The sequence below is a fragment of the Homalodisca vitripennis genome, chromosome 1 (genome assembly GCF_021130785.1).
Source record: "Homalodisca vitripennis isolate AUS2020 chromosome 1, UT_GWSS_2.1, whole genome shotgun sequence".
NCBI lineage: Eukaryota > Metazoa > Arthropoda > Insecta > Hemiptera > Cicadellidae > Homalodisca > Homalodisca vitripennis.
Genome location: NC_060207.1, coordinates 146,859,632 through 146,872,385, shown reverse-complemented (window position 1 = coordinate 146,872,385; position 12,754 = coordinate 146,859,632). Strand labels below are relative to the sequence as shown.

The 12,754-nt window shown below is 33.5% G+C and overlaps 1 protein-coding gene across 3 annotated transcripts in view; it reads left to right on the top strand.

The window, feature by feature from the left end:
- LOC124373448 (probable 2-oxoglutarate dehydrogenase E1 component DHKTD1 homolog, mitochondrial) overlaps nt 1-12,754 on the top strand; it is a 63,985-nt gene that overhangs the window by 21,516 nt on the left and 29,715 nt on the right. The window contains exons 2-8 of one of the 3 annotated variants that reach the window (XM_046831823.1): nt 5,774-5,897; nt 6,724-6,892; nt 7,738-7,957; nt 8,417-8,578; nt 10,644-10,717; nt 11,857-11,961; nt 12,324-12,545. In XM_046831823.1, coding sequence (XP_046687779.1) covers nt 5,774-5,897; nt 6,724-6,892; nt 7,738-7,957; nt 8,417-8,578; nt 10,644-10,717; nt 11,857-11,961; nt 12,324-12,545 — 1,076 coding nt within the window. The remainder of the gene's footprint in view (nt 1-5,773; nt 5,898-6,723; nt 6,893-7,737; nt 7,958-8,416; nt 8,579-10,643; nt 10,718-11,856; nt 11,962-12,323; nt 12,546-12,754) is intronic. The other 2 variants (XM_046831831.1, XM_046831834.1) reach the window with 2 other exon arrangements.

Genomic DNA, 12,754 nt, shown 5'->3' with positions numbered 1-12,754 from the left:
TTTGTCTGGAGATCTTCAAGTAGTCAGGAAAGCAGTTAAACAATTTTGGTCCCATGTAGCTTGGCTTCTCTTCATATAGGCTGAGACGGTGGTTTGGCAAAATGAAATTGTTTCTATGCCTGGTGTTGTAATAATGGAGCTGTCCTGTTCTTGTTAGATTTTGATTAGTAGTGTAAAGGATAACTTCCTGGATGTAGAGGGATACTGATGTGAGTATCTTTAGTTCTTTAAAATGTACTTCTGCAGGAGTCAAGTGGGTTGAGGTTGGCTAAGATCCTAATTGCTTTTTATTAATTACCAGGATACGTTGCACATTGCTGAGGAGTTGCCCCAGACTGTTATGCCATATCGGAGATGAGCCTCAAAAAGTGCGAAATAGGCAATTCTAGTTATCTCCTGAGTATTAGTAGGTAGCCTTTAGTCTTTTATGGACATAAATGCAGGAGTTAAGTTTTGAACAAAGTTGATCAGTATGTGGTGTCCAGGTGAGTTTGTCATTGTTACTCCCAAGTATTTAGCTTTATTATCAAGGTCAACTTCTGGGAGTCCTGTCAATTCAACTGTTCTTCTTCCAAAGTTTAGTTGTCGCGTCTTCTGGTCATTTAATACTAAGTCATTCTGATTACAATTATATTGTTTTGCTGTGTTTAGAGCGATAAAGGATGCTATTTCTAGTTCTTCTACTTGTTTATTTGCTATGAGGAGGACAGTATCATCAGCATATACATGAGTACCTGGCTAAGCTCTTGGAGATAGTTTGGGAGATCGTTGGTGAGCAGAATAAAAAGTACCGGCCCCAAGACAGATCCTTGAGGAACGCCTCTACTTAGAGGGAGTGGTGTTGATGTTACACGATATGAGGTGTTGTTTTTGGTATATATTTCTACCATTTGTGTTCTTCCCTCCAGGTAGCTTGTAAACCTATTGGCTGCATTTCCTCTGACTCCCATACCATTCATCTTTTGAAGGAGGATATTATGGTCCAGGCAGTCAAATGCTTTAGTAAAATCCAGAAAAAGGCCAGTCACAGCAGCTCCATCTTCCATCTGATCTATAATGAATTCAGTGAGCTCTGTCAATGCTGAAATTGTTGTTCTTCCTTTCAGAAACCTATGTTGTTGGGTGGTTAGGACATTGTGGTCGGTCAAATGTGTTATAAGCCGGTTTAGAATTACTTTTTCAATCACTTTTGAAACTGTAGAGAGAAGGGATATAGGTCTGTAGTTGTTGATGTCAGTTGGAGATCCTTTTTTAATTTTGGAAACACTTTTGCCAACTTTAGAGCTCTAGGGAAAATGCCTTGGGAGAAAGTTTTGTTGATAATAGATGTCAGAGGTGGTACAAGTTCCTCTAAACAGCCTTTCAAAAGGATTGATGAGATGTCATCCACCCCAGCTGAAGGCTTTTGTTTGAGGTTAGAAATGCCTTCTTCTATTTCTTTCAGGGTACAAAGCCATAACGATATATCAGGTATATGATTCTGTAGCTGGTTGAGTTGTTTGCTTGTTTGTGTGAGTCCCATTTCTGTTAAGGTTTTGTCAGCTACTGTTGTAAAATAGAGATTAAGGTGGTTTGCAACAAGTAGTGGGTCTGATTGGAGTTTCCCATCAATTTCTAGTTCTATGGAGTCTGAAGTCTTGTTGTCCTGGCATCTTTCATAATTTATCACTTGCCATAGGGCTTTTTGCTTATTACTAGATTGCTCAATGAAATGTGATGTAGCCTGTTTTCTGAGTTCCTTAAGCTGTAGATCATACACCCTTTTTTTTGCAACAGTTTCAACTTTGTCTATGTCTCTTCCATGTAAATTTTGTTTGTCCAAAGCCTTCAGATAGTCAGTTTTTAACCTATGAGATTCTTCGTTAAACACCTTTCTATGCTTTTGTTTCTTCTTTGCCCTTGTTTTTTTATATGGACAAGCTGCATTGAGTGTTCTACACAACACATTACTAAAGAACTCATAGGCTTTGTCAACGTCATGTGTATTGTATACGTAGTCAAAAGATTCAAAGCTGAGTAAGTTTTTAAGGTGATGCAAATTGTCTTTAGTAAAATGTCTACAGGTTGAGCTAGGATAGATTTTCTTCTGTGTTTACAGGTTTACAGTGCATAATTGTGCTGTATGGTCTGACATACCTGTTATGATGACTTCAACACCGATGTCTTCTTTGTTAAGATTTGTGCACACTACATCAATTGAAGATGCAGAATTGTGCACAACTCTTGTTGCTGGAAGTTCTAGTCTTACAATGTTTATGACTGGTTAACATTTCTTCAAGTTTCTTCTTTTCTTCTTGTTTTGAGTTGTTAGAAACCTGAGGGAGTCTGTCAATATTAATATCTTCTATAATTATAATGGGATGTTTACAGATTGGTAGAAGGTCAAGGGTGTCAGAAAGAGCATTCAAAGCGTAGTCCACATTTCCATCTGGAGGTCGGTAGAGGCCGAGGATATAGATATCTTTATTTTTGACATTAACTTTTATTATATGTTGTTCATATTTAAGTTCAGTGGAGTTAATACCGGTTTGTACATTTTGTGTTGAGTTCCCTAGCTCTTCATTAGTATATATGGCTACTCCTCCTTTCTTGAAGTTTTTTCTGGAGAAGCCCCCAGCCAGCAGATATCCAGGTAGTCTAGTGTTCAGGAGCTGGTCTTCTTTTAATCTATGTTCACTCAAGATAACTAAATCAGGTTTAATTTTTTGAAGAAGATGGTCAAGTTTGTTTATTTTTTAAGCTGGTGAATCCATATTTTGATGTAAGATGGTTAGTTTATTGGTTATCCCTTTCTATTTTTTTTTTTCAGAGGAAAGCCTAAAAAATTTATAGATTTAGAAGAGCTGAGAGGTTGGTTTGTTTGAAGGTCGTCCAAAAAAGATTCATGGTGGTGAACATCTGCCTGAACTAGGATTTGCTGCCTGGATATGGGAAGATGGTTTAGCACCACAGGAGTGGATGATGTATCAGTATCAATGTTGTCAGTGTTCAGTCGATCACTGTGGTTCTTTGTCATGAGCTCCATATAGAAATCTATATTATTGGTATAGAATTCCTCTATACTCACATCCTTGTCTCGTGGTTTTGCGTTGACTGGTGGTTCTCATGGCATAGTAGGCTGTAATGTTTGTGTTTTTTGCATCTTACCATTTTCTTTTTGTTCTCCAGGAAGTGCAGATACTGGAAGAATATTGGTGAGCTTTTTTTTCTGAGCTTTAGATGGATAAAAGTCAGGAGTTCCATTTTGTTTTTGGCTGAGTACTCTACTTTTGGCCATTTGGAGGGATACGTTAATTTGGCTGTTTGGTCTGTACTATTTCTATTAGAATATGTGCGAGATAGTGGCCTGTATTGAGTTTTTTCAGTGTAATTTTGAATTTAGCACTTAAGTGCTTTCACGGTATCCTTAACTTGGTTTTGATGGGTTTTCATGTTTTCCAAGCTGTGTATTAGGGGAAGGCTATGGCTTTGCTCAAAAAAGTGGACAGGTGATTTTATGTTTTCAGTTTGTGTTTCAGAGTGTTTAAAGGTTTTGCTTTGTTTATTTAAATCAGGTTTCTCGCTACTGGTACGTTTCAGGTTTTGTATAGTTACATACCCGGTACAAAGTATCTTTTGCAGTAGTCCCGATATAATCAATTGTCACAATAGTTAGTATGTTACCAAGCTCTAAGCAGTTCTGAACTGTGTTATTTTGTTTTCGTTTGTTATCATTACAAGGCAACACCCTGGGCATTGTGATGATTTGCACGTTAAAACAAGCAGTTACTGGTTGCGGTAAATTTTAAAAATCTGCTCAATTTTATCTGTGTTAAAAGTTTTAACATTTGTAATAGTGTTTTACAAAATAACATGCTCAATGACTAAGAGCTCCATGATGTGACCAATACTGAATTTTGAGGATCATCCAGTCAAGAATCAAAGTTAAGACCAATAGTATTGGGATAAAAAATGTATTCCCATAAAGGTCCTAAAATTATATTTTGTTCTAAAATTCTAAAAAACTACATACTCAATTACAGTACACTTTGCATATATCTTGTATAAACATTTGATCATTATCGAATCACAAGTTTCCGAGTTATAAATGTTCAAAGTTGCAGTTTAGTTGAAAAGTGCCAAAAACCAGTATTTTTCTCGTTTTCATTGATTTAAAAACTAAAAGTTATAGTTAGTAAAAAGGTATATGTGTAGAAACGCAGAAATGAACAAGCTAAATTTTAATATAATTCCTGTTATTGGAACTATATTAGTTTGTGATCCGAGAGTAGACATCAAGATTTAGCTTTGATCTTGATTTGTGATTTAAACTTAACTATTTTATTCAACTGTACATGGCAATGAGAGTGATAACTGGTATGCTTACGGCTATCCCTTTATTATGCCTTCCGGTATGAACCCTATAAGTGCTACAAGTCACAATCACAATGTATTCAGGCCCGGCCAAAGCGATACGTGAGTAATCTCTCTGCACAACCAAGACATCAAGTCAGTATTGCTACGTGTTCTTTAGCACTTCTCTTGGACTTAGAGTTGACTTTGGAATCGTGGAAGGGATATTTGTGGTCTATTAAGTGTCCACTAATACAACGGTCACTGGTCTGTGGTAAAGCTGGTGGGAGAGCTGGTATAAGTCAGTTAAAGATCTGTAAACTGTCTCTTAGATCAGTGACTCAGCTGGTAATTTTTCTTTCAGTTCTAGTTGGATGGAAATTTGAGATTCATATGACAAACAATACAGTTGATATCCTAATAACTAATAAAAAATATTTTATTGAATGAATCTCCCCTAGGAACGAATAGTATTTGATTAAGTACTTATGTATTGATGTTTTTGATTACAAATATTGGAAATTAAGATGGGATTAGTCTTGCGACTGTGGAATAGCTAGTTAGTTAGCACAAGCCACAATTAATGTATTTTGTAAGTTGTAGAACTATTTCCTAGAATCTTAGTTTATTTCTCAGAGTAATCAACTTCAGTGCAGTTAAGAATTTTGTAAAATATTCAACTTCTATGAGCTAGAAATATAACTAAAATTATATGGAAAATGTTGTTACTTGTTGAGTTCATGATTGATGGAAAAATTCTTAATACCTACCCCTATTGCTTTACTGGTACGTTTTATTTCATTGTAAAGCAAGTAGAGATATAAACTTTCCCAGACTGAATTATTGTGTGTGATTCGCTTCTGGCACTTGTGGGCTGATATAATTCAACCCCTCTGCTGTGGAAGAACATTTATTGGCATTTATCGAATTTCAACAATTCTCTTTAAATTGTATGCTGACATTATTTATAATATTAATTAACTTACATAAAACTACAATAATTGTAGTATATTTATTATTTATACAAATTATTTGTATATTTATTCTTGTTTTAAAATCCCTATTTCATTTTTCTGTTAGTACTCCCAACACATTAGTGGGTTTTTTCCAAGAAAGAATATCACACTGTCAATGAAGTGATGTATAAAACATTTATTATTTACTTGTATGTGAGGCATATTAAAAAAATATAATCTTTGAACGATAACAATATTATAAAGAATAGAATATTTTATTACAAGTTAAAATAAACTGTTGTATGACGGCAGCACAAAACAGAGTGCAATGATAAAGGAGATCAGGACAAATGAACTTTAGAGTCAAGATTCATATAAAGTGAATTAAAACAATTGGGTTGGGTATGGGATCCTTTAGCTTTAATGTTTTATTATTAATTGAGAATATTAATTATCTTGTGTTTATAATAATTTTTACTTTACAGTAAGTTCAGAAATAATTAAAGCTAGATGCAAAGAGAGTCAACTTTACCAATTAATTAGTGCATATAGAGAACATGGCCATAAGCGAGCAGATATCAATCCAGTTGATTTTACAAGAAAACCAAGGTAAGCAACTGACTCATTATTACATTAAATTTGTTAGATGAATTCATTGTATTTTGGCTTAACAGTATGAGTCAATGTGTATTTGTGGCATCACGGATGAGATAGTTTCTAACCAAAGATAAATCTTAACTGCAGTAGTCTCATTAATATAAATTAAAGGGAACAACCTGTTTGAATAATTTTAATTTAATTTTATAGAAAAACAGCTGTGAATGTAAGTCTAAAATGGTAGTTATCTACTTTATTCCAATACTTTTTGGTACGATTTGTTTTGTTATAGAAATTCACGTAAATCATTTTAATATTTACATTTTTAAAGTTATTAACTTAGAACTCTCTATTTTTGTATGTTGTTTTTTACGAGGCATACAACAAATTTATTTTAAGAATTTTCATTTTACCGTCTTTACTTTTTGAGTAATGATTATTTCAAGTGGAGAAAGCTTAAAATTTAAAGTGAAAACATTGGTTTTTCTCTATATTTTTTGTTACCACAATCTATAATAATTCTCAAAATATTTTTCATTTACTTGAATACATAAGTGAATACTACTCAAAGAGTAAAAAATGATTTCCGAGTTAATGTAGGTGTATTTATTAATGTGGTAGACGTTTAAAAGTAGAATGTGTAGCATGTGAAAAAGGTAGCTGGGACCCAGCTCTGTCAGGGATCTTCTCTAGAAAAACACTGTAATAACTGTCTTAAAGATGTACAATTCTATGTAGTCTGTTTAAGGATTCCAAATGTAGCTGTACATGGTACTTTTACATGGTACTTAAATATCTTACAGATTAAATGAATACCATCCATCTAATTCATTTTTAGGGAAGTGCCTGAACTGGATCCTTCAAGATATGGGTTAACAAATGATAGAACTTACAGTTTTGAAGGACTTCTTTCCACTACACAAAGAAAAGGAAGTTTATCTGAAGCTACTGAGTTTCTTAATCAAGTCTACTGTGGAAGTATTGGTGGCGAATTTGAATACTTGCAAGTGTGTAAACATTTAAAAATCAATAATTAGAATTACATTGTAATGTTAGCTAATTCTATATTTTTTTGCCTTGAATAATTGTCGAAAGAATCGTAGTCAAGAACATTATAATTATGTAATGTATATAGATTCACATAATACACTAGGAATACAATTTATCCTAAATGTAGTTAAACAGGAATGGTTATCTAAAAGTTTTGGAATGAGCTATTGCCTTACAGTCGGTTGATGTACAGGTGTCCTGTACTGTTCTTCTTCTAAGGGCCGGCTTATTGCTATGTGCTTAAGCCCAAGAGCCTTTTGTGCACCTCGGAAGTATACAATGAGGCCAGCCAGTTTACAGGTTTAGTAGTTCTACAAATCGCTGAAAACAACCGACCAGGTTCTCCTAGAAAATTCATCACCCTAGTCCAAACTGTACGCAACTAGTGCTATAATTTGTGAACAATCCCTGCTATATGTACGTAACTGCGTGCTTGTTTCCACTCCTCAGTTTTTAGATATCAATACAAACTGGAAGCAAGTTTTTAATGATGATTCGCTTCATCTACATTTCAATTGTCCAAAATCAACTTGATCTTATCAACATCAGATAATTGTGTCCATAGTGTACTAACATTTATTTAGCTAATATATAATCATGTCTTTGTTTTAAACTTACATTTTACAATTAATTTTTCTGTATCGAATGTCGAATTGTTTTCAATTTACGCATTTCGATTCATATTTATGTATATTTTGTTTTCAAAATACTTTTACTTAATAATTGGTAATTTAATGCAATTATTAAGGTAATCAATAAAACACTGTTTGATAATTTTTAGCAATAATATTCTTATTTTTAGGAAGAAGAAGAAAGAGTATGGTTTGCAAATCGTCTGGAAGAACTCAAGAATGAACCGGTAAACAAAGACTTTGAAAAAATGCTTGCATTAGAAATGTTGAAGTGTCAAGCGTTTGATCATTTCATGGCAAAAAAATTTGTATCCTTGAAGCGATATGGTGCAGAAGGTGCAGAGTCCCTAGTTGCATTTTTCCTCCAGTTTTTTAAATCTTGTGTTCAAGGTAATGAATAAAAAAAGGTTATTAGCTATAGATTTTTAAAATTCTTAATTTTAAACTTTGTATTTCTCTTGGTTGTATTTGGTACATAAATTGAATGTTGCAGATAATTTCTTAAAAATGCAGTAATATGTACATTTTGAAATTGTAATTATAATGTTCTCATAAAGTAATTACAGTATTACTTTATGAGAGTATATATTTACTTAAAATGAGAGTTATGTTAAACTATAGTAAAATCATTAAGGGATAAACCACTTTAACACTTGTTTTGTTTGTTTTTCAACCTAATTTGTTATAGTTTAATAATACCTTTTAAAAATACTCTTCTTGAGACTATTTTAACTGTTAACTTCTAGCCATCACCACCATATACATACATTTCAATATGTCTTTGTTTTTAGATTCATTACTGAAGAATTTTTTCACTGAAACTGAGTTTTAAGTCTAATTTTGTTTTAGGAAAAGTCACTGAACTCATTATTGGGATGCCACACAGAGGGAGATTGAATCTACTGATTAACCATCTTCATCTTCCACCTGAGCTACTTTTCAGAAAACTGTTAGGAAAGTCAGAGTTTCCAGACACAGCTAAAGCTTCTGGAGATGTGATAAGTCACTTGAGTAAGTTTCACATTTTGTGGGATAGATTTGATTATTTAGTATTAGTTTATGCTTTGATAATGATTCATTAGAATTCATGATAACTTTAGTAGCATCCTACAGCAAATACATCAGCTGCCATGCCGACTTGATCTGGCCATTTTACACCTAATCTTAGCAGAAACAATGGTTGACTCGACGGGTTAGCATTGATTATTTGTGGAAATTTACTATATTTTTACAACGAGGATATCAGATTTCACCTTCTCACACATGAGCTGTTAATCTTCATCCAATCTGTTAGTTGCTTACTGAGTGTTTTGGTGGAGTAGTCTAAGAGTCTCAGTAACATAGAAATCAATATAGAAATCAAACCTTCTATATTGAGCATTATTCAAATACAGCAAGTATACAGGAAAAGTAATTTATATTGTGAAGTACATAATATATGTATCTTAAGATAATGTCAATTAATCCTCTTTCATAATCTGAATGACAATAAATACTATTTTAAGATATCTTTTGTTGAGACTGAATAGGAATATTCACTTAGAATGTCAGTAGCCTTGGTTGATCTCTCAGTAGCTTAAATACTCTTTAGAGAAAATTCCTTCTAAGGAAACTGTATGGACTACTTCTTATGCTTTCCCTGTATGGCTAGCTTTATTTTCGGTACATCTAGGTAAGAAGAAATGTTTTTTATGTGTTTTTTATTATTATTTTTAATGTCTATACTGTTAAGATTTCTTATATTCACTCAAGAAATGTCATGAATACACAGAGATGTCTGAGTGACAGAAATTACTCTAATATTCAAAGTAGTTGGATTCAAATATTTAGTTTTCAACCTGGTAGCTTAAACCCAAGCCTTAAAAAAAGGAAATAGGTACCTGCTTCTATACAATAAGAGAGAGGATGGATAAATGTAAACTGAATACCTTAAAAACTAAATATTTGTGAAAGGTGACTTAAGTAAAGAAAAATTAGGGCTAATGTCTTAAAATATCAGGGCAGAATCATCATCAAAACCCATTGTAAAGGTATAAAGGATTAGATCTGTCTCTATTCTATGTAATTACTGCATACTGTATCCCTATGTGGATTAAAACTTATCTATAACATAATTACAAGGTACAACTAAAAAGCCAATGAGAGTAATAGCTGGCACTCTTATGGTTACCCCTCAAATGGCTCCCAATATTACCCCTCTGGATATAAGGTGCAAAGAAGTTGGTGAGTTAAGTTGTACAAGATCTTGTATGATCCAAATGTTCTCATTTTACAAAATTGTTCAATCCAGATAAGCCAGTTTAAGTTCCATAAGTCAACCTTTAGACCAGAATTTCAGCCACATGCTGTTAACTTTTCTGACTTACTCCCATGGTCATGGATATCCCAGGTGGTATTTGACCTCATCAACAAACTGTCTCCATCACTCCTGACATATAGCGTCTTCCTCCACTCCTGCTCATTTTCTGATGTTCCTCTTTTAATTGATCCTTCCATTATTTCTTGGGTCACAGGCATGGGGCCTCCATCCTGATGAGTTTCCTCCCCATTTTTCCTTTACCTCTTCTACTTCCTCTCTCCTACTCATGTTTCCTACCCATCCTCATCGTCCAAACAAGCTTCAGTCACAACATGTGGAAATTTGAACAGTTCTCTGATTTCTCTGTTATGTTTTATCCTCTTCTCTGATAGGTCCAAATATTTTCTTAAAACTTGGTTCTTTAAAGTTACTAATTTCTTTTCTACTTTTTTCTCGAGTATCCAAGTCTTTGTTCAATAAAGTAACATTGTTCTAATAGTACTCTCATACATGTATGTTTTATATTACTAGCCTAATGTCAGGTAATGAGAAGTGGAAACATGTAAAAATCTAGATCTATTTCTTTTAGTTAGCAAATCCCAAAGAATTAACAATAGTTTAATATTTTTTGTCATCCAACCCCTTCGTGATCACGTTTATAGTTATTTATTTGAAACTATGCTACATATTCGAGTGAATATACGTAATCTCAATAATTTAACAAAGTCATTGTTGGAGTAGCAGATTGATGTGATATTTCTGTACTCTGTTGACCAGTCTGTTCAACCGAGATAAATGTGGATGGGAAACTGCTCCAGGTTACCTCACTACATAACCCTTCACACCTAGAGGTGAGTCTAGTTTCTCAGATATAACTTATTTAGCTCACAATAATTTTATTCATAAGCTTGGGTGGCCCACTCTTATAGCCTGATGCAGCAGTTCTCAAACTTTTTACTTTGAGCCCCTCCACATAATCCAGCTGGTAGCCGGGCCTCCCTACATGTAAGCGTACTATATAAGTGAGTCGCTTTTGAAATTTTACACTCAACTTTTATTTGCTTAGTTTTTAGCACATTATATGCATACTACATTAGAGCCTAATGGGGCAATAGGTTTATATCGTAAACAACAAATTCTATACAAACAATTACAAATTATTATTTGTTACTACAGTACTTTTGATGTTGTTTTATTCAATGTTTATGTAGTTCACAACTAGTCAAAAACAAAAAAACATCTATCAGAATTCAGTTTGAATATTGCAGAGCAAATGTTGACAACTGTTGTGCTGCCAGAAAAGTCAAGCATACCTATGGTGATGCTCCTCTGAGACTAATTCATTGACCCTAAGCACCCACACAATGGTTTCCATTGAAAAATGAATTCGGTTCTGAGGATAAAAACATTTATATTTAAGAGAGTAGTCAATGGGTTAAAATTGGTATATTCCAATATTTTTGTAGAACAATATTATTGTTAAGACTCTTATAAAACTACTTATACAGAACAAACTTTTGTGTTTGTATTATTTGATGAAGAAATTGGTGCATGCTTATTAAAAGGACAGCATAGAAGAAACAGAAACTAAAAAAGTAGTCCTAAATCGAACAATTAAACAACAGAACTTTCAATGTTGCCCACATCAGTGTCTGAAACAATGCAGATAACCATTAAACATTACTATAAACATTTTCTGAGTGTAATGTGTGTAATTCTGCTCCATTTTATTTATTATAATAACTGTTATGTTTTAATGTTAAGTTTTAACACTTGTAGTGTAAAAAATACAGTCTCTTGACTTGTGGATGCTGCCAGTATTGTGTAGTTTTGCATCAGATATTTTATCTTTGTTAGTGAAAGAATGTAGATTGTTCCTTCTGTTAGGTCCATCTCTGTGATGTAAATCATTGCAGCCGATTACATTGTGTGAGAAATGGAGATTTTATTCAGTAATGTTCAGATATTGACTGTCCGCCTGTATATCTAGGCAATCAACCCTGTATCCATGGGCAAAACAAGATGTAGACATTTAGAGCTGGGTGAGGGAGAGTATGGCATCAGCAGTTGGTCTGACAAGGTTGTTAATCTGCAGGTACGTCACTTACCAGTGATTTCCTATCAAAAACTAACTAGTTATGTAGTGTAGATCTTAGATTTAGTAACACATAAGATATCAATTTCAAATGCATCACTTACTAAAAAAATAAAACTAGATTTTTTGAAAAAATATTTAAGATACAAGCATAGCAGCCTATTCACTGCGATAAATTTATTTGAGAAAACATCAATACCTACTCAATTATTTGATTCAATAGAAAAAGTTGTTTTAAGTCTAGGTTTGAGTTTTATTTCTTGGTTTCCGAGAATTTGTTACAATTTTACATATTGTTTTGAAGTATAGATTATTTCAATTGAATTGAAAAATATACCCCTAATGATAATGGCTGCTTATAGGTACATGGAGATGGTGCAATAGCCGGTCAGGGTATCAACCAAGAGACACTACTGATGAGTCGACTTCCTCATTTTGAGGTGGGTGGGAGTGTCCATCTGATAGTCAACAATCAGGTGGCTTTCACCACCCCATCAGAACGGAGCCGAGGCACTCCATACTGCTCTGACATCGCAAAACTCATAGCTGCTCCTGTTGTTCATGTTAATGGCGATGTTCTTGAGGTACTCTTCTATGGGAATTGCATGTACTGAAAACAATTTGTCTTTTTGTTTATTGCTTGCAGAACAAAACTCAATTGCAATACATTATTTCAAAATTAATTACAATGATAACGTGTCATTTACGAAGATAAAGCTATATAGTAGGATTATTTAAAGGATGCTTCTGTATCCACAAGGTGTAGTAAAAAACTTCACGAAATTGCTATCTA